Source organism: Eptatretus burgeri, chromosome 10 (genome assembly GCF_056783735.1).
Source record: "Eptatretus burgeri isolate ZD-2024b chromosome 10, Ebu_testis_v1, whole genome shotgun sequence".
Classification (NCBI taxonomy): Eukaryota; Metazoa; Chordata; class Myxini; order Myxiniformes; family Myxinidae; genus Eptatretus; species Eptatretus burgeri.
Window position 1 is genome coordinate 88140112 of NC_140970.1, and position 22563 is coordinate 88162674.

Consider the following 22563-nt stretch of genomic DNA (forward strand, 5'->3'; position numbering starts at 1 on the left):
ACTACTGACAACATTTCTCCCAAATTCCGAATAAAAATGTTGTCATTTAGAGCATTTATTTGCAGAAAATGACAACTGGTCAAAATAACAACAAAGATTCAGTGTTTTCAGACCTCAAATAATACAAACAAAACAAGTTCATTTTAATTTTTAAACAACACAATACTAATGTTTTAACTTAGGAAGAGTTCAGAAATCAATATTTTGTGGAATAACCCTGATTTTCAATCACAGCTTTCATGCGTCTTGGCATGCTCTCCACCAGTCTTTCACATTGCTGTTGGGTGACTTTATGCCACTCCTGGTGCAAAAATTCAAGCAGCTCGGCTTTGTTTGATGGCTTGTGACCATCCATCTTCCTCTTGATCACATTCCAGAGGTTTTCAATGGGGTTCAGGTCTGGAGATTGGGCTGGCCATGACAGGGTCTTGATCTGATGGTCCTCCATCCACACCTTCATTGACCTGGCTGTGTGGCATGGAGCATTGTCCTGCTGGAAAAACCAATCCTCAGAGTTGGGGAACATTGTCAGAGCAGAAGGAAGCAAGTGTTCTTCCAGGAAAAACCTTGTACGTGGCTTGATTCATGAGTCCTTCACAAAGACAAATCTGCCTGATTCCAGCCTTGCTGAAGCACCCCCAGATCAACACGGATCCTCCACCAAATTTCACAGTGGTTGGGAGACACTGTGGCTTGTAGGCCTCTCCAGGGCTCTGTCTTTTTTTTTTTTCTTTTTTTTGTATACCTTGTCGAGGCTCGTCTGAGAGCTAACACACAACGCACATCATGGGGGACATGAGACAAGAGAGGAGGGAGTGGGAAGGACAAAACAGTGGGGAACAGAGACATGAGGAGATCTGTGGAAGGGAGAGGGATGGGACGGGGAACATGGGGAATAGAAGATGGACATTACAGGGACTTTCAGGAAGGAAAGCAGGGAATTTGAAGGAGGTGTGTTTGGGGTGGATTAGTGGGGGTAGAAAAGATCATGGTTTTGGATGGGGGAAGATAAGAGATGCTGGTGAACAGCTGTTTCGAAAACCTGGAGTGAAGAGATGGGATTGAAGACAGTGTGGGAGTTTATTCCAAACGTGGGAAAAAAAGAGGAATGAAGAGTGAAGGTGAGCAGTGATTCGTGATTTTGGTAGTTTTACCAGAAGGGGGTTGTTGGCGGACCTTGAGCGCCCTGCGGAAATGTGGTGGGGACAAATCGCAGAGAGAGCTGGGGGGGGTGGGCGAGGCTGGAGAGGAGACGGTCGAAGACAGAAAGACCACCAACCAACCTGCGGTGAATGAGTGAGAGGCCCACAGACTCAGCCTCATTGCGGGAGATGCCAATGATCCGAAATGCCTTGGTTTCGACAGCGTGAAGCCGAGAAAGGTGGGAGGCAGGAGCACCAGCCCAGAGGGGAGAGCAGTACTCCATCAGACTGCAGACCAAAGCTTTGTAAGTGGTCAGGAGCTCAGGTGGGCCGAGGAAGGACTTTACACGATGGAGGATTCCCAGTCGGCGACAGGCTTTGGAGGCGAGGTTTGAAATGTGGCTTTCCCAGGAAAGGTCATGGCAGATAGTGAGACCCAGAAGCTTGAAAGAAAGGACTTCTTCCAAAGGATTGTTGAGAAAGTGGATGGGTGGGATTTTCTAAACGGTCCTTTCGAAGAGACATCGCGAGAGTGTGAGATTTGTCCCGGATTGAAAGACATGTTTCATGTGTTGGACCAGTTTGTGATTTTATCCAGATCTGCAGTGAGCGAAGAAGCTGCTGCTTGCCGGTCTGAGGGATGACCGATGGTACGGCAGAGGGTGGAGTCATCAGCAAACAGATATAGAGGATTTTCCAGAGAGTCGGAGAGATCATTGATGAAAACCAGAAGAAGAACAGGGCCCAGAACGCTACCTTGAGGAACTCCAGCCTGGACAGGAAGGGGGGATGAAAGAATTCCATTTAGGGCCACACGTTGACTGCGACAGGAGAGGAAGTCTGCGTGCCATGAGTGGAGATGGCCTTGGATACCATAGGAAGAGAGTTTGGTGAGCAGGGCAGGGTGCCAGACTGTGTCAAAAGCACGTGATATGTCCAGGGATACGGTTCAGATTTCCTGTCTGGCATTGAGGACTTCCATCCATTGTTGGGAGAGCAGAAGCAGCATATCCAGGGTAGAGTGACCTGCTCTGAAACCAAATTGATGATCAGAAATAAAGCCATTGGAGAAGAGGAAGGATTTTATGTCTGAAGCGATGATGGATTCCATAACCATGCTGATGATTGGGAGAAGGCTGATTGGTCTGTAGTTGCAGGGATCTGTTTTTGCACCTTTTTTGTGCAGGGCAGTGATGTTTGCTGATTTCCAAGAAGATGGCAGATGACCTTTAGCAAATAAGAGGGTGAATAGAACAGAGAGAGGGTGAGCAAGATCAGAAGAGCAGGCTTTGAGGACACGTGCGCTGATGCAGTCTGGACCGGTTGCAGAATCTGAGTCGAGGTTTGACAGCAAGCTCTCCACCTTGTCAGGAGAAAAGGACACAGAGTCCAGGGACAGTTGGGTGTGACTGGGTAAGGTGGGTAGAGAAAGTGATGGGTTTTGGACACAAGATTTAGCTGCAAACACCGAGTGTGGGCATTCAGTTTTTTCACGTGCGGTATCAGCAGTGCGGCCATTTGAGGTAAGGGGGTTGGGGGATGGAGCCGGGGAACATACACCAGAAACAGATTTGATTAGACGCCAGCAGGATTTTGAGGAGGGAGAGAGAGGTTTAAGAGTTCAGACTTGAGATGAGAAAGATGTTGTTTTCTGGCTCTCCTGAGGGTAGATACACACTTGTTCCGAGCTTTAAGGAAGGAACTGAGATTTGCCCTCAGTTGGGTTTGCTTTCCATGAGGCAAATGCAAGTTGTTTTAGGACAACTGCCTCACCACAAGCTTCAGTGAACCAAGGGTGGGAGGAAGGGTCGGCCAACTGAAGACGAGAGGGGATAAATCTGTGCATGAGGGAGAGCAAGTTTCTTTAAAATAATTCCCAGGATGAGTTGATGTTGGAGAAAGTAGTGATAGGAGACCAGTCTATAAGTTTGATGGCTGCTTGGAGACCCTGCCAGTCGGCTTGAGTGAAATGCCAGACTCGACGGCGGTGAGGTGGTTCTCTGATAACAGCCAGAGAGATGTCCACTTTGACAAGGATGTGGTCAGAAGAACCGATTGGAGCGGATGAAGAGCAGCAGATAATGTCAGGGAAATTTGTCAAAATCAGATCCAGAAGAGATGGAGTACCATTGGTTGAGATCCGGGTCGGGAAGTTGACCGATTGAGTCAGTCCTAATGAGTTGCAGAAAGCTTTTGCTGAGGTGCCATGACAGGTGAGAGAGGTACCCACACCTAGGCAACTGGCGTGATGACAATTGAAGTCACCACATAAGAGGAAGAGAGAGTTTGGATGAAAAGATAGAAGTTGGTCCATGTTTTCGGATAGTGAGGTGTAGATGGAGTCATCACTGTTCGGTGGACGGTACAGTACACATATAAACATGAGGTTGGAGTGGAGGGGAAGCCGTAGCCAGAGGTATTCCTGGGGGTGTGGGGGAGTGAGGGCAGTGTATGGAGAGTGAGGAATAGAGTCTTTGATGAAGAGAGCAACACCTCCACCAGGACGAGGCTCAGGTCTGTCAAACTGGAGGAGGGAGTAACCAGGGAGAGATACTTGGGAGTCAGACACGTCTTGGGAGAGGAAAGTTTCTGTTAGGCAGATAATGTCTGGTTTGTCAGTGGCAACCTGTATGGAAAGATCTGAAAGGTTTGAGCGAAGGCCCCGGATATTTGAGGTCCACACTTTTAATGAAGAGGGAAGGAAGAAGGCTTTGGTGCAGAGGGTGGGGGGGGGAGGATAGGACAAGGGACGAGGGGGGTAGGTAAGGAGGGTTGATGAAAGAGTGTGGGGAATTGAAAAATAGCTCGTGGAGGGGGCCGGATGAGAAGGAGAAAAGGCTCTGTGGTACTGGGGGAGATGGGGGACAAGAAGGCAGTTGAGGATTTGAGGAGGTGGTGTGAAGAGAAGGGGGTGAGAGGGCAGTGGAAGGAGGCAGCTTTGTGGATGATAGGGGGGGACAACTTTGAGAAGGATGAGTGAGGGGGATGAAAGGAGGGAGAAAGGTGAGGGGGGGGTTGTGAGAGGTGAGAAGGTGGTTTGGAGGGAGAAGAGTGTGATGGTTGCTTTGAGAGTGAGTGGTGAGAGGGGTGAGTTGGCACTGAAGTTGGAAAAAAAGAATGGTTGATGGAAAGCGAACATTCATAGCAAAGTGGGGTTTTAAAAAGTTTTCGGTCAGAGATGCGATTTAACACAATTCTTGATGGATGCAATAAAGGCGAATCCAGAGAATGGAGAGAAGAAACGCTGTAACAGTTGGATTTTTTAGGCAAGGTATGAAGGAAAGGTCGAATTGAGAGCAGTCTGTTAAAATAGAAGAGTAGTGCATTATGATACAGTAAAGAGTACCACACGTATGAAAGCGGAAGATGAAGCATGATAAGAGATAGTTTTTATTCGTATTATTATTATTAATGTTTGAGAGAGTTTTCAACAGATTAGGTCATGGAAGTGTTGTCGAAAATATCGATGAAGAAGAAGAAAATAAGAAGAAGAAGAAGAAGAAGAGGAGAAGAAGCAGAAGAAGAAGAAGAGAAGAAGAAGAAGAATCGAGTCGTGAGTGAGGAAGGAGAAAGATCGCGTTTTTTTTGTTTGTTTGTTTTTGTTTTGATTTAGATAAGAAATAGAGTGATTAATTGGGAGGGGTATGGGGGACGTTAAGAAAGCGAGGAAGCTAGAAATTGAAGGTAATTGGGAGAAAAAACCAAACATGATCGTACCGTTAGGCCTCAAGGGTAGGCCTCAAGCGTCCGGTATGATAAAGTCGACAAAATCTCACAAAATAGCACGATTTTTGAAACAAAACCGAACTCGGAACACACAGTAACATGTAGGTGATAGAATAAACAGTTAAAACGGGACAAATAACGACCGAAAACTTAACTTTGAGATCGCCAGCAGAGAGCCCCTGAAATGAATGCGAGGGAAGAACCTTCAGAGTGTAGGCTTTATTTCACTTGATTGAAGCCGCTTCTACGGGCACATCAGGGGATTCATGTGCAGCAAGGAGTACATGTGTAGCAATGTATACATGTGCAGTAGATCACCGCAAAATAAATCAGCAATTAGCACGGAGTCCGGTATACTCTCAATTCTTACCATTCAACGAGCACCAAGTGAACCGCCGCCGTAAATGACAACGCCCCAGGGACAATCCCACCGACCGCGCGGAATCTCGGTTTTATCTATCCCGTGTGCGAGCCGCGCGACATGTGATCACGCGTCACATCCTTCAATTCATCACAGCCCTGAAGGAGACCTGTTGACGTTCCAAATCCGGAACCGGAAGTCAAAGTGGACATCTCTAACCATTAGACGACCAGGTGTTGGGCAAAGCTGAAAATTGGACTCATCGGAGAAGATGACCTCACTCCAGTCCTCTACTGTCCAATCCTTATGGTCTTTTGCAAACCTCAGCCTGGCTCTTCTTTGCTTCTCATTGATGAAGGGCTTTTTTCCAGCTTTGCAAGACTTCAGCCCTGCCCCGAGGAGCCTGTTTCGAACTGTCCTCACCGTGCACTTCACCCCAGCTGCCGTTTGCCATTCTTTTTGTAGGTCACTTGATGTCATCCGACGGTTATTCGAATGAGTTGCCGGTCATCCCGGTCAGTGGAAAGTCGTTTTCGCCCTCTGCCATTCTGTTGCTTTGTTGTCCCCAATGTCTGCTGCTTGACCGTGTTCTTATGAACCGCAGTCTGAAATTTTGAGGATGGAAGCAAAGTGACGCTCACTGTATCCCTCTGCCAGTAAAGCCAGAATTGAACCCTTATTTTCCTCACTCAAAACTTCGCTTTTCAACTCGTTTTTTTTTTTTGATTCCAATTACTTTTGAGGTACTACTAGCACTGTTTTTGCCATCCAGCTGGTCCTATTGCAAGAGGATAGTGATGACCACAGCAGTGGTTTTTATACTTTTCCTTGTTAAACAAGATTCGGTTCAGGTGATCACCTAATCAGTACCTCACCAAGTAGAATGAGGTGTGCCTGTGTTGGAATTCAACAGACACTGGAATGGAATGGCTGCCATACATGTAGAGATGCTGATTTAAAAAAATTTTGGAGTGGTCTCTTTTTTTTTTTTTTCCAGAGCTGTATATGTATATATATATATATATATATATATTATATGTATATATATATATATATATATATATATATGTGTGTATATACTCGGGTATGTATATACTTACACGATGTGTAAGCATACGAACAGTGTTTCCCCATTGTCTCGGGTCGCTGAACTGCATTTGATTTTTCTTTTCTTTTTCCCCAATTTATTTTTTTTCATTTATTTATATTTTCATATACGAATGTTGTGCGACGATTCTGTGATTTTTTTTTCCCGGTGTATCAGTGTCAATGTCTCGGGTTACACAAAAATTACCATGCTTTCCCATTGTCTCGGGTCACTCACCTGCATTTAAAAAAAAATCTTGTTTTTTTTCATTTATTTATATTTTCATTTATTTTATGTTTTATGATTATTCTGTGATTTTTTTTTTTCTGGTGTACGGGCTTCAGTCTATCGGCACGAAAAACATTTCAGCTTTCTATGTCATCCAGAAGGACCTCATCCTTATTATCAGTCATCCAGTCAGTGGTTCAAAAGAACTTTTTTATTCGATATAATTCTGATTTTATTGTGCCATCCTCTTTTACAGAGCGTCGGTGCTGTTGAAGCAGTTTCTTGGGAAGGATTATACTGAGTGGTTTGTCATTGCCTTCCCAGCAGTAATTTGTGCTGGAATTTGGAATTGGGCCATGGGGCCGGTGATAGCTCGCCTCTCCTCTTTCACGTCCACTGAATATTAATGTTGGCAGGTGGGATGATGAGTTTAACGTCACAATGTCTTGGAGTTACGCACAATGACCTCTCATCTGTCGAGCCTGCGTTCGAATCCCAACCCAGCTAGACACTGTCAGCTCGGTGTTTCTTGGGCAGAATGATTTATCATTGTGTGTGCTGTCCCTCAGATGGACGTTTTATACATATATATATATATATATATATATATATATATATATATATATATATATATGCATATACTGTTGCGGGCTGGGAGTTGGTGAGAAGACCACCAGGGGGGGGGGAAGCTATCTCGGGTTCCCACCAGACTTCCCGGAATTGCAGGCCATCACACATGGATAATTCCGTGACGTGACAGGTCGCCAACCGACCGTGAACACCAATAACTCACCCGCGTGACCTAGGGTCCTCCCGTCGATGGGTTAACCGGGTCACTTAATAAATCACGCAATTTAATTACCGGGGAGCACGCCCTCAGTATGCCTTGTCCAAACTGGATCACTTTACCGGATCAGATGCAGCCGAGCAATATTGCCAAGGACGTACCGGCTAAACTAGGATTCGGACCATGCTGGATCAATGAAAGAACAGACAAAAACGAGCTGGAAACATTTCTAATAATAATTTATTTACAAGCAGACGAGGAAAGGTATGTGGTACAGTGAATAGTTTTATTGTTGGGTGTAATGCAGGGGTAGGCAGAAATGTAAGATGCGGCAATATACAAGCAACTTACAAAAGCAGACACAGAGCAGAGTTAACCCGATAGAATGATTGTGCAGCCTTAACTTAAACGAGGACAGGTGCCAGGCCAAACACACACACACACACACACACACACACACACACACACACACACACACACACACACACACACACACACACACACACACACACACACACACACACACACACACACACACACACACACACACACAACCCGATGAAGAGAAAAAGGACAGGAGATGAGTCTAACGATCCCTCAATACTTTGTCCGATTTCCCGACCGCGCCACCAGTACGTTTTGGGGGGATGCTCTGCTGGGCGATACCTCCCTAACAGCTGGCGCATCGTCTCCCACTTCATGGCACTTCGAGCAGCTAAGCATCAATCCACAGAATGGGGCGCGACCGACAGGCGTGAAGAAAGGACTCTGGGCGGAGTTGGAAGCCAGTGGGGTCGGAAGCCAGAGATTACTGGAATTATAGATACTAGTACGTGCCTGTACGTGCGTAGCCGTAAGTGCAAAAAAAACAAAAACTTTCAAACAACTACACAGGCCGTTCCTTCGCTCTCACGTGCCCGTACGGACAACCCCCCCCCCCAAAAAAAAAACAAAAAAAACCCCCTCAAACAACCACACAGGCCGTTCCTTTGTTCTCGTAAACGACGACTGGATTGGGACATTGTGTTTATCTATAAATGCGCAGAAGAAATCGAGAAATTATTAGAATACATTAAGTCATCACTATCCGGAAGTGGTGCGTGCCCGTACGGAATGTTCACATAAATTCCACGAATTATCGCTTGCATTGAAGTGACAACTGCTGTGATACTTACACACACAGAGTTAATTAAAATCCAAATTAAAATCAAGTTTACCTCCCTGTCTTTGCTTGCCATGACATTCGCTGCCATTGACCATTGCCACTCCTACGCCACAGTAACTAAGGCACCGATCCCCATCATAACCGGCACGGTACGGGACGTCATCGTTGGCCAGCCGTGCACCGGCCTACGCAGCAACGTGTCCTGTGATTGGTAACTAAATGGCTCATCGGCCACGCCTACGCAGCAACGTGTCCTGTCATTGGTTGGTAAATAAATGGCCATAACTTGGGAAGCACTTGTCTGATGAATATCAAACCTTGAAAAGGCACATCCTCAGGTCCCCAGCAATATATCTGGCAAGTTTCAATGAGATCGGACCAGTGGTTGTCGAGAAACAGCGGTTACACACACACACACACACACACACACACACACACACACACACACACACACACACACACACACACACACACACACACACACACACACACACACACACACACACACACACACACACACACACACACACATTGCTGGAATTACAGATAGATAAAAGAGATATATATATATATATATATATATATATATATATATATATATATATATATATATATATATATATATATATATATATATATGTTGTATATTTACAGGAGACAATTCGCCTGTTTTATAAGAAATCAAAGCATCTCATGATGTTTGTTAAAAGGCTGAGTGCTCAGTGGAGTCCAACGAGCGCTCGCTTTGTCTTCGCCTCCAAACTCTCATGTCTGCTGCACATCGATCAATCATTCCCAATAATGTTCGTGAGTTTCGTGTTCATAACGGATTATTATTGACAACATGAAACGACATGGTAGCTCAGGGTTAGGGGCCGTTTTTGTCCTGATCGTAATGTTATCCCACTCAATCAGTCGCTCCCCTCCCCTCGGGCTTCTCGACTGTGCATTCGGAGCCCCGTGTGCAGACAAAGGAACGAGCTCGCTCCACGACTGTGCCGCCGGTCTGTGCGTTCCCACCCAGCATCGGCAGCGTCACAGTCGCCATCAACGTCACAGTCGCCATCAGCGTCACAGTCGCCATCAGGAGCGTCGTCGTTCATCTCCTCATCGTCACATCGGCTCTTCGTGCGTCCGCACGTCTCGCCGCAGCTATGAGCGGAGGGGTGTACGGCGGTGGTGAGTCTTCTTTCTTTTTCGCCTTCCGCACAGAATATGCCGGTCATTGTCACCATGGACACGTGCTGCGGAGCGCTGGTGTGACGTGTCGTGAAGCGGTATGCCAGAATGTGAGGATTGTTTGAGAGCACAGAGTATGGAAGGGCCATTCATGGCGAAGATAACGTTTAATCGGTGTGAGTGAATGAGTGGAGGGTTATCAAATTCACCATGTGTGCTGAAGCAGGATGGGTGAATTAAGGAGTGGGGGTGGGGAGGGGGAGTTGAGGTTGGGGAGGGGGTGGGGGGAATTGTTGATCATCAATTTTGTTTCTTTACAATATTCTGTGAATTGGTCCTGTTTCCATGTGTTACTTTTGGTGCTGCTCTAACCAAAACAAAAAACATCTCAATCCAACTAGAGAGGTCATAGAACACCTTACCCCAAGCCTGGTGTTGGCTTTGTGGTCAGGGTGGCGGCTTGGGATCCTCGGGTCCTGAGTTCAAGCCCCGTTGGCCGCTGAATTAATATACACCAGGAGGTTGACTCAACCTGTCATCCTTCCGAGGTCGGCAAAATGAGCACCAGTGTACTGGTAAAGGGGACACTGCATCAGCGGCATAGCCGCGTCCCAACCAATGATGCAACCAGTAGCCACAGGCTGCACTCGACGGAGAGAGAGACCTTACCCCAGCCATGCAATCTTGAGAAAAAGGACCTCTTTTGGGAAGGGTCTTTGAACTCTTGCTTTGCGTTTCTGAGGTCGAGTGATACGAGCTTTGTTGGTGAACTTTTAAAAACAGGCGTGACGGCAACCATACGAAGCCGATGGGTCAAACGGAACAGTTCGGAGCTGAACCTTCTGCCAATTTTTCTCAAAGAAACTGACGATTTTGTTACGATCTTTGACAAAAAGATGCACTTAGCAAACATCTTTTGGATGAAGTTAGCTCTGTCATTGCATCGTTAGATGCCGACATGTTTTTTTTTTTTGTTATCTCAATTTCGGTGTGACTCCGCGCTCAAAGCACACGGTTAAATTTGATTGGTCGAGACAGTGTAGAATTTTGCCCAAGTACTGTTAAACTGAGGGGATTTCGGAAGTGCAAACAAGGTGATTTGTGGTTTGTAGTGTTCAAATGTATAATTCAATTGAAAAAAAACAATGAAGTTTTGAAGGCTGTAAAAGAAAAAACCCAACAACATTGAATTCGAAATTTACTACCGATGATGCACCGTGTTTTACACCATCCGATCTCACACGTTAAATTAGTGATGCGTGCCTGTTCTTTGTGTCCTTAATGACGTCACTATAAACAGTAAGTTTCATGTTTTGGAATGATTTTTAACTTTTGTTTGACAGCCAACCAGACCGAAGCAATCGCTTCACCGTGAGTGAACTTGCGCACTCGGGATGAGATTCCGTACAATTTGCCAAATTCAGAGCCAAAGTACGGTACTGTACTGCTAAACCGCAGGTTCATGTTCCGATTCATGTTCTGCGATGTTCAAAATATAAAATTCAATTGAAATTGACTAGTTCCTCGATCATTGACTGATGCCTGTCAGACTACAGACAGAATTGACCAATTGCTTAACCCCACAAAAGGTATAGTAATAATTTCAGTACAAATCTCGTACATGGGAATATGCATGGTTGAGTATTTGTGCCGCATTGTTGTGCAAAGAGTATGGGATTGATGGATGGAGAATGTATGACAATGTTTCCTTACCTTTAAACCTAAGGAACACAGTGCCCTCATAAAGTATTCACACTCCTCAACTTCTTTCACATTTTGTTGTGTTCCAGCCTGAATCGAAAATGGATTAAATTTAATTTTTTTGTCACCGATCCACACAAAATACCCCATAATGACAAAGTAAAAACATGTTTTTTAGAAATTTTTACAAATCAATTAAAAATGAAAACCTGAAATGTCTTGAGTCAATGAGTATTCAACCCCCTGAGTGAATACTTGGTAGCGATTACAACTTCGAGTCTTCTTGGGTATATCTGAATCAGCTTTGCACATCTGGATTTGGGGATTCTCACCCATTCTTCCTTGCAGATTTGCTCAAGCTCTGTCAAGTTGGATGGGGAGTGTCGGTGAACAGCAATCTTCAAGTGGGCTTTGGCTGGGTCACTCAAGGACTTTCACATTCCGCCATGCCGCCAAAGTTCCGCCAAGGACTTTCACATTCCGTTCTGATGCCATTCCAGTGTTGCTTTGGCCTTGTGTTTGGGGTCATTGTTCTGTTGGAATGTAAATCTTCACCGCAGTCTGAGGTCTTTTGCATTCTGAAGCAGGTTCTCCTCAAGGATTTTCCTGTATTTGGCTCCTTTCATTGTTCCCTCTATCCTTGCAAGTCTCCCAGTCTTTTCCACTGCAAACCATCCCCGTGGCATGATGCTGCCACCACCCTGCTTCCCGGTAGGGATGGTGTTAGATGAGTGATCAGCTGTGGTCGGTTTCCGCCAGACATAGCACTTTGCATTCTGGCCAAAGAGTTCAATTTTCATCTCATCAGACCACAGAATATTTTACCTCATGCTGTTAGAATCTTTCACGTGCTTTATTGGAAACTCCAAACATGCTGTCATGTGCCTTTTTCTCAGGATTGGCTTCCATCTGGCCACTCTCCCATAAAGCCTGCATTTGTGAAGTGCTGCAGAGATTGTTGTCTTTCCAGCAGGTTCTCCAATCTCAGCCAAGGAACTCTATCGTTCTGTCAGAATGGTCATGGGGTTCTTGGTCACCTCCCTGACCAAGGTCCTTCTTGCCCGGTTGTTCAGTTTGGTCGGACGGCCAGCTCCAGGAACAGTCTGGGTAGTTCCATATTCTTTCCATTTCCTAATGATGGAGCTCACTGTGCTCTTGGGAACGTTCAACACTCGAGAAATTGTTTTATACCCTTCCCCAGATCTATGCCTCCTCACAATTCTATATCGGAGTTCTACGGACAGATCATTGGACTTCATGGTGGAGTTTCTACTCGAACATGTACTTTCAACAGTGGGACCTTATATAGAAAGGTGTGTTTCTTTCTAAATCATCTCCAATCAATTTAATTGGCCACAGGTGGACTCTAATGAAGTGGTGGAGACATCTCAAGGATGGTCAAGGGAAAATGGATGTACCTGAGCTCAATTTGGAGTGTCATAGCAAAGGGATTGGAATAACGTACTGAATGACGCAGGATATTTCAGCTTTTCATTTTTATTTAATTTGTAAAAAATTCCAAAAACATGTTTTCACTTTGTCATTTTAAATGGGGATTTTGTGTAGATTGGTGACAATTTTTTTTAATTTAACCCATTTTAAATTCAGGCTGTAGCACAACAAAATGTGACAGAAGTCAAGGGGTGTGAATACTTTATTTAGGCACTGTAAATCAAACATCAGGGTACTACCGAAGCAACCCTCCGACAGGACGAGAAGTTGGAATTCAGCCAAGGTACCTGCGGTGGTTTCGGGATGTGTTTCACATTGAAAAGCCACGGAGTTATTGGGCTCGTGGTGGTGATTACCTTTTGCCCGTGGGCCGGCGGCTGCACTGCCTGACCCCACATCCCAATATACACTTTATAGTGACCTTTGGTGGCCTCAATACGGATGCCAAGGTCAACATGTGGTAGCTTAAAAACCTTGACCAGATTCTGAAGTACTTACACCCAAAATTTGGGTCCTCTGGATGCTATGGTTCTGCCATAAAATAATGAAGTACAAACGCACAAACACTTGAAAATATTTATATACAGTAGATAATGTGACAATCTATATGTTTTGGCAGTGAAAGCAGCAATGATTTTCCAGATCTGGAAAAAAATATGGTGGAAAATAAAAACTTCGCTTGAGCAGAGGAAAACCTAATCCTAGTTTGAGTAAAATCCTCGGAAAACACAATCCTTGCAAGATAGACTGCTGATCTATCATTCGGATCTATCCATAATTATTTGTCTCTTCCCACGTAACCCTCTCCACAGATGAGGTCGGAGCTTTGGTCTTTGACATCGGTTCCTACACAGTGCGGGCAGGATATGCGGGAGAAGATTGTCCAAAGGTCCACATGAGTGTCTTTGTCTCCTGTCCATGTACATCTCAGACAAGCTTTATGACATTAAAAAAAATTAAATTTTGGTTTGGTGAGTTTTGGGTGGTGGATTATCATGAGATTAACACAGTCTAATGCCTTATTGCAATGCACATCCTGAGATGTCCTATGGCCATTGAGAGTTAACCACAATGTGTGGCTGCTGCCGCATGTAGAACAGGACAGGCAGATTACTCAATCCCTAAAGGTCATTAATGAAACTGGTGTTTTTAGTGATTATCTGAGACCAACTTGGTTTCCAAAGTTTCGAGTCCAAATCCCTTGATACTGCTGTTTTCAGCCAGATTGGAACTCGCAACCTCTGAAAAGGCAGCTCACTACCCTTATGTGTACAAAGGCCACCAGTTATATCTACCAATAGTTAATTGAGGATACTAGTGTGTGCCCGTACGTGCGTGGCCATATGTGCATGCCTGTACGTGCAAAAAAAAAAGAAGAAGAAAAAAAGAAGAATTGTGACGTCAATTGTGACGTCATAGCACCGTTTCCTGTCATTGGTTTGGTAAATAAATGGCCATAACTTGGGAACCACTTGGGAAACAGTTGAAACGGATGAAGAAGAACGATATCAAACCTTGAAAACGCACATACCCAGGTCCCCAGCGTCAATTGTGACGTCATATCAAACAAAGAAGAAGAATTGTGACGTCAATTGTGACGTCATAGCACCGTGTCCTGTCATTGGTTTGGTAAATAAATGGCCATAACTTGGGAACCACTTGTCCGATTAATATCAAACCTTGAAAAGGCACATACTCAGGTCCCCAGTGTCAATTGTGACATCATATCAAATGAAGAAGAAGAATTGTGACGTCATAGCACCTTGTCCTGTCATTGGTTTGGTAAATAAATGGCCATAACTTGGGAACCACTTGGGAAACAGTTGAAACAGATGAAGAAGAACGATATCAAACCTTGAAAACGCACATACCCAGGTCCCCAGCGTCAATTGTGACGTCATATCAAACAAAGAAGAAGAATTGTGACGTCAATTGTGACGTCATAGCACCGTGTCCTATCATTGGTTTGGTAAATAAATGGCCATAACTTGGGAACCACTTGTCCGATTAATATCAAACCTTGAAAAGTCACATCCACAGGGCCCCAGCAATATATCTGGCAAGTTTCAATTAGATCGGACCAGTGGTTGTCGAGAAACAGCGGTCACAGACGGACACACAGAGATTGCTGGAATTATAGATAGATTAAAAAAAAAATAGGTAGACAGAAATGTAATGAAGTTTACCTAAATTACAAACTTGTGAAGTAGAGGTGAGATGGCAAGCATCTTGGTTCATGAGTAGAGATGAAAGTTTTTGGAGACCTAAAAGAGGCCCAATAAGCAGTTAAAATTGTTCTTTCAGTCTTCAGTTTGGTTGTTTCTCTGTCGACCGGGAGGGAGGCATTGGGCGTTTGGTCAACAAACATCTCATGTCCGACCCAACAGTGAAGCCACCTGGTTTTCACCTGCCTCAGAAAACATAGAAGGCCCTTGGTTGCTACGGGACATGGTTTCTTCGACCACTTGAAGCACAAGCGGCATATTATGAGTTCCCCAAGATGTGACTGCAGCAGTCCTGATTGAACTAGAGACCACATAACAACACTCTATACAAATTTGAGGATGACATTGTTGAGATAAACGTCCTCTCCTCGAGAGCATTACACTGGCTAACTAACCTCAAACTGGATTGATAATTGTGGCTCCAAACCCACAATATTCAAGAAGAAGTCTTCAATTCTATCATGTTTTTTTTGACATCCGAGCATAGATCATAACTTACTGAGTGACCCTTCCCAGGCTGCTCACTGGAGGCTCTGGGTGTTTCTAGTCAAATAAAAGGGAAGCTTTCAAAGAGGCCAAATTGATGTTTCTGATTTAAAAAAAAAAAAAAGAAATGTATAAATCTCGTTGTCCTTGCCATAACGTAGAAAATTTATTTTATAAAACATATACTATTGCCAGGAGGATTGAGATCAAGTGAGAAAAGGATTATTTGTCCCTTTCTTGAGTGTTTCCTTTCCTGAGTGTTGTTTGAGTAACACAAGATTGTTCACAACAGGCAGACTTCCCAACAGTCGTGGGAGCTCTGGCCGGAGAACGTGACAGTGAAGCCATGGAGACAGAAAGTGGCAATGGAGGGGATCGGAAGGACAAGCCTGGAAAAACTTACTTTATCGACACAAATGCCTTGCACGTACCGCGAGAGGCTGTGGAGATCTGTTCACCACTCAAGAATGGCACAAGTGAGTCATACCTCTTTATATCTATTTTCAGAATCGAATTCTTACTCGCACCTATGTTTATCCAAGATCTGCTCCATATTTAAAGTGAACCTTTTATATGAATTCCCTTACAAGGAACTTTGATGAATGAGGAGAGGCCATGAAGGCCCATCAAAGTCTGTGCTAGTATTGCCAAGGTATGGTTGTTTATCCATGCTCTATCCTGAATAAATTCTGAGCATCAAACGAGGATGCAAACCGTACTATTTCCAACGGTTTTTGGTGTGACTCAGCCAGGATTCGAACTGCTGACCTCCCAGACTTGGAGCGGACTCTCTTAACATTGCGTCACTGGGTCTGGTGATGCTCACACCTTGATGAGTTTCTCATGATGATCTACGATTTTGAAAAGAAAACCCCCCCTTTTTTTTCTTTTTTTTTTTTCTACTTAAATAAGGCAGTCTTTCCCAAAAAAAGAATGTGCGGCCTTATCGCTGAGATCACAAAAAAATTCTTCCATGCTACACACGACAAAGAGGGCAGGCACTGGTGAGGGGATTCATTCTGAGTAACCACAGATACTGCACAAGGTGGAATAAATAAATTGGTTATACATTTTAAATCATAACACTGTTTAGACGTTTATAACAAAAGCTTTGGAATATTTTGACGGACGAGTTGTTAAAATTTGAAGGTTATTGCAATGCATTTGTTTTTATGTTTTATTTTTTTTACAATTTATCAGACATGTTCAGTAATTTACATATCACGTGACGTGTTTATGTTGATATTCGTGCAGACAGGGAAGTTGGGGTGGACGTTAAAGATCCCACGGTGTCTTTTGCAAAGATGAGGCGAATGTTGCCCGCGTCCTCGTTAAATTCCAAATTCCTGCTCCGATTTACAAGGGGCACTGTATCAGTGGCACAGCCAAGCCCCTCTCGACATCTTTCACATTGTGATGTTTCTAGATATCTTGTGCATTGCATTCGTACTTTATTTGGAATAAGAGGCGATTCGGCTCTTTATGCATTTTATTCATGTCCCATTTACTTTATTTCTTCACCCAAATTACACCAAATTAATATCCATTTTGGAAATATTTATATAATGACAGGGGGCTCTCGATAGCCATGGTACAAGGTTCATAATTCCCTCCCGTTTGAAAGATACCATGTTATCGTTTAATATCTGCATGATCACAGACAGGACAGCCAGGTGAAAGAAAACAAGCTCAAATGAGCTAAGATCCTCATCCTCTTAATGATGACGTCATAAAAACGAATATGACGTCATTGTGACGTATCAGGTTTGCGATAAATTATCTGTGCTGATGCCCGGCTTGATTCCCGCAAACAAAATTCAAACAGCTTGCCTAGTTTCGGAGATAATGGTACAGTATAGGCGATTTCCATTAGCGGCGATATTATGACGTCAACTTTTTTTCTCGGAAGAATTTCCAAAATCGGAGATAGTTACTGCCTGCGCGTGGGCTTTCTGCATATACACGGCAAGTTTCACGAAGATCCGATGAAAACTCTGGGTTGTGAAACAAAAAATGTCAAAAAATAGGAATGACGTCATAAAAATTGATATGATGTCATAGTGATGTATCATATGTGCGGTAATTCATCTCTGCTAATGCCCCGTTCGATTCCCGCAAACAGAATTAAAAAAGCTTGCCGAGTTTCAGAGATAATTTTTTAGGCGATTTCCATTAGCGGAGATATTTTGACGTCATAACTTTTTTTTCTAGGGGGAATTTTCAAAATCGGAGATGGTTACTGTCTGCGCGGGGAATTTTTACATGTATATGCCAAGTTTCAGGAAGTTTCGATGAAAACTGTAGGCTGTGAAACAAAAAAAGTCAACAAGAACAACAACGTGAGTAAGACTTGGAGATCCTCCATGAGGATCGAAAAAGTCGCTACTGTTTAACACTAAACTTAAAGGGAGGAATCTCAGCGTCCTTGAGGCATTCCATGCTTATCGCGTCCCCCACAGACTAACGTACCCGAGCCTAGATCTACTGTAATATATATATATATATATATATATATATATATATATATATATATATATATATATATATATATATATATATATATATATATATATATATATACATATATACCCCAGAGAGGATAATAACATGACCCTTCTTTCCTGCTGCTCCCGTGAGACGCAGGTGTATACTACTAAGTGAAATTAAATTAGACACAACAACTTGTAATCATATAATTTTATGATTGCTCTGTCTTATTCTGTTGTAGTTGAAGACTGGGACTGTTTCCAAGGCATTCTGGACCACACATACCGCAAGCATATCAAGTCAGATGCTCACCTCCACCCTGTACTTATGTCAGAGGCACCGGTGAGTTTACCTGGTCACACAACTTTCACTGTGTACTTTTTACAGCATGGCCCTCAATGCATAGGGGGCATGACCGTCTTCTTATGATACGGCCCTCCTGCCTTCCCTCGCTCTTCGAACTGTCGACTCACCATAATGCTGTAGAAATCAAATTAGAGTCAAACATATATTTTAGCCTCATTTGTCTCCATTTTCATTGCAGTTTATTGCACGGCTTGCATTCAGAGCAAAAATAAAGAAAGATCAATTAACACGATACATGATAGAAATTGAAAACGGAGTATGCAAAATGGCTTCCTGTAATGTTGCCATCACAATATATATATATATATATATATATATATATATATATATATATATATATATATATATATATATATATATATATATATATATATATATATATATATATATATATATATATATATATATATATAATGAAATCATACCATTGCAAGCAAACAACAACATTTAAGTCAAATATACACATGATTCGAAAGAAAGAGAAATGGGGACATAGAAACAGGAGATAAACTAAAAGGGCACTCGGTGGAGCACATACCTCCGCCAGGCTGAACGGTTCACGTTTTGTATCCGACAGATAGGCCGGATCTGTATCTGGACCAGAACCAAAAGCTAATCAGCTTGTTCTCATCACCTAACCAACTCATCCACCAAGTTTTGTCAAAACTCGTCCACAACTTTTTGAGATATTTTGTTCACAAACAAACAGACAGACAGACAGGGATGAAAACATAACCTCCGCCCACCGAAGCGGTACGTGCTGCTTCCTTGCTTGATGCTCAGCATTAAAAAGAATAGGGCTTGGACAAACAACCATAGGTTCGCAATACAAGTGCAGGCAATTTGATGGGCCTTATGACCTCCTCTTGCATTGAAGCTCCTTGTGAGGGAACATACGGTATATTTATATTACTAGTACATGCCCGTACATGCGTGGCCGTACGTGTGTGCCCGTACATGCAAAAAAAAACTTTCAAACCGCGTGCCAGAAACAACCACACAGGCCGTTCCTTCGCTCTTGCATGCCCGTACGTGCGTGTCCGTACGTGCAAAAAACAAAAAAAACTTTCAAACAACCACACAGGCCGTTCCTTCGCTCTCGTAAACGACGATTGGATTGGGGCATTGTGTTTAAGAAAATCGAGAAAGTACAGAAATCGAGAAAGAAAGAATACAGTAGGTCAATAAATCGAGAAAAATCGAGAAAGAATGCAGTAAGTCGTCACTGTCCAGAAGTTCGCATATCGCAGTTACGATTATTCGCAATATAGTTTTAATGGCCAATTATTCAATCAGCGCCAACGTATTTTGCCTTTTCACAATGTCATCACAAGGAAAAACACAAAGAGAAGAGAAGAGAAGAGAAGAAGAAAAAACAAACAAACAAAAACGTATGTGCAACCCCCGCCCCCCCCCCCAAAAAAAAAACTTTCAAACAAACACACAGTCTGTTCCTTCGCTCTCGTAAATGACGACTGGATTGGGCCATTGTGTTTATCTATAAATGCGCATAAGAAATCGAGAAATTATTAGAATACATTGTCATCACTATCCGGACCGGATGTAGTAGCGTGCGCCTGTAATCCAGCTACTCGGAGGCTTGGGTTGGAGGATCGCTTGAGGATGGGAGCTCTGCACTGGGCCGCGCTATGAGAGGGTGTAGAGCAGCCCGGAATCATGGCGAAACCCAATCCTTATCCCTGTGTCGTAAGAGTCGACCAGGGTTGCGTCAGGAAGGGCATCCGGCGTAAAACCTATGCCAAATCAGTATGCGGATCATAATGGATGATCCGCTGTGGCGACCCCTAACGGGAGCAGCCGAAAGACGAACAACAACACAAGTCATCACTATCCGGAAGTCCGTACGTTGTAACCCGTAATGGGGAACGCGGCTGAGGTTCTCTTCCCCATCAGCCACGCCTACGCAGCAACGTGTCCTGTCATTGGTTGGTAAATAAATGGCCATAACGTGGGAAGCACTTATCCGATTAATATCAAACCTTGAAAAGGCCCATCCTCAGAGCCCCAGCAATGTAGTTGGCAAGTTTCAATTAGACCTGACAAGTGGTTGTCGAGAAACAGCGGTCACACACACACACACACACACACACACACACACACACACACACACACACACACACACACACACACACACACACACACACACACACACACACACACACACACATTGCTGCAATTATAGATAGATAAGAACACAATAAATCCTGTTTTGAGCAAAAATTGTGACTGTTTTTGAATGCTGTTTTTCCGAGGCAGTGGAACACACGAGGCAAGAGAGAAAAGTTGACCGAGATAATGTTTGAACATTATGGCATCCCGGCCTTCTTCCTGTGTAAAACAGCAGTGCTCACTGCGTATCCTTCTGATTGTGCAACACACTTGGCCAAAGCATGCCTTTTGTCACCATCTGTCCAAGTTAACATTTTCAGACAATTTTATCATTATGAATGTCACGATTCTCCATTTTTTTTTGTCTAAGCAGATATTAGGCAGAATACGAGCTCACATGCTCGAGTTGAATAAAACTGCCGTTTTGTCTCTGCCTTGACCCTGCAATGATGTTCAACTCCCTCTGGCCCTAAAGTTTCGCAAACGGTCGATCAACAGGACTTGTGTTGGACAGTGGTGCCACACACACAACGGCCATTCCCGTGCATGATGGATACATTTTACAGCAGGGTGAGTGTTTGAGTAAATATAAAATTGTTACATCTTCATCATCATTCAGTACCTGTCAATAACATGATGCACTGCTGTGGCTTTGCAGGTATCGTAAAGTCGCCTCTGGCAGGAGATTTCATTACTATGCAGTGCCGTGAACTTTTCCAAGAAACAGGGATTAAAATTGTACCACCTTACCAGATTGCATCCAAGGTGGGTAAGCAAAAATATACTGTTATGTGGAAGGAGAGGGGGGGGTGGAGGAGGTGGGATCCATAGCTACACAGGTGGGGGATGGGGGAAATTTATAGCTAGACTGTGGTAAGTGTAACATTGTCCATATGTTTCGAGTAGGTTAGATTGCCATGTATCAGGGACCTGTCAGAGTAAGTCGTCTTGTTACACGTGATGCTGAGGAGGCAGCGTATGTTATTTATAGACATAGTGTCAGGGTAATATTGTATGCGTAAACACCTTATGTTTGTGGGCGTGGCCAGGTGAGGACTTTCAGCCACAAAAAGCCACATGGAAAAGTGCTACGTTGCTTTTAAAGGACCGTCATGATCTGTCTAGTCGGTGTGAGCCAGCCATAGCAGCATAATATGCTGTGGAGGATGGGACATCCCACAATGATCGCAAAACCAATGATGTGGTTTTGATGAAAAACCAAAACCAGAACAGCACTTTGACTGTGTGCCAGTGACCTGCATATACCAATCACTTTGTGCCATCCAAGACCTCGCTTGCCCCATTGTTCTTTGTCATCTCACAGATATCCCTTCTTTGGAATCTTAGAAATCAAACACTGACTGTGTTTAACAACAAACCCCAAACTTTTGTGCTTGTACTTGGTGACTGTACAGAGTACTTACACTGCACTTGCCGTGAAGTCTGTTGCAGATATCACGTGGAATATTTTGTGTGAATTCTCTGAAAAAACACATATTTTTGACATTTACAGGACATATTAATGGAGATTCCTTCACATTTAGCAAAGCTATGTGGTTTTTCACTGCAATCGTTCACCAGATTTCTCCAGTGAAATGGAGTTGACCACAAAGCCTTTTGAAATTTAATGCTGTGTTGTGGATTGACCTGATAGTTTCCAAGGTCTGTTTTTTAATGCTGACCTTTTGACCTTTTCTCCATCATGGATCATGAGAAGGCTGATGAAGGATAACCCTTGACGAGAAATGGCATCATGCTTAAGCCTCTAATTGTGATGAATAGCAAAATTACGGTGCATAACAAAGTGAGTGCAATATGGCACCTCATATCACATTTGTGCCACAATTAGTCTGTCCATCCAGGCAGCGGTCAGTGATCTTGAAATCAAGGTCAGAGATCTTGACATTCCCAAACGATGCACCGCAACTTGATCTCTCCGACATCCTCCCCGGAATACAGTCCACACAAGTGCTGTAAAGTGTGGGGGGTACACACCCCTGACGAACTGCAGTAACAACTGGAAATAAGTCGGAGATGGTAC

The 22563-nt window shown here is 43.7% G+C and overlaps 1 protein-coding gene across 3 annotated transcripts in view; it reads left to right on the top strand.

Moving 5' to 3' along the window:
• Nucleotides 1-4633: 4633 nt before the first annotated feature.
• The window catches only part of LOC147019042 (actin-like protein 6B), a 42091-nt gene continuing 24161 nt past the window's right edge, over nt 4634-22563 (top strand). Inside the window, exons 1-8 of one of the 3 annotated variants that reach the window (XM_085899232.1) lie at nt 4634-4695; nt 9465-9675; nt 13641-13717; nt 15832-16015; nt 18268-18368; nt 20670-20767; nt 20998-21092; nt 21181-21287. In XM_085899232.1, the coding sequence (XP_085755358.1) occupies nt 9651-9675; nt 13641-13717; nt 15832-16015; nt 18268-18368; nt 20670-20767; nt 20998-21092; nt 21181-21287 (687 nt within the window). In that variant the 5' untranslated portion in view covers nt 4634-4695; nt 9465-9650. Of the gene's footprint in view, nt 4696-6941; nt 6961-9174; nt 9304-9464; nt 9676-13640; nt 13718-15831; nt 16016-18267; nt 18369-20669; nt 20768-20997; nt 21093-21180; nt 21288-22563 lie in introns of those variants that run through there. The other 2 variants (XM_085899233.1, XM_085899231.1) reach the window with 2 other exon arrangements.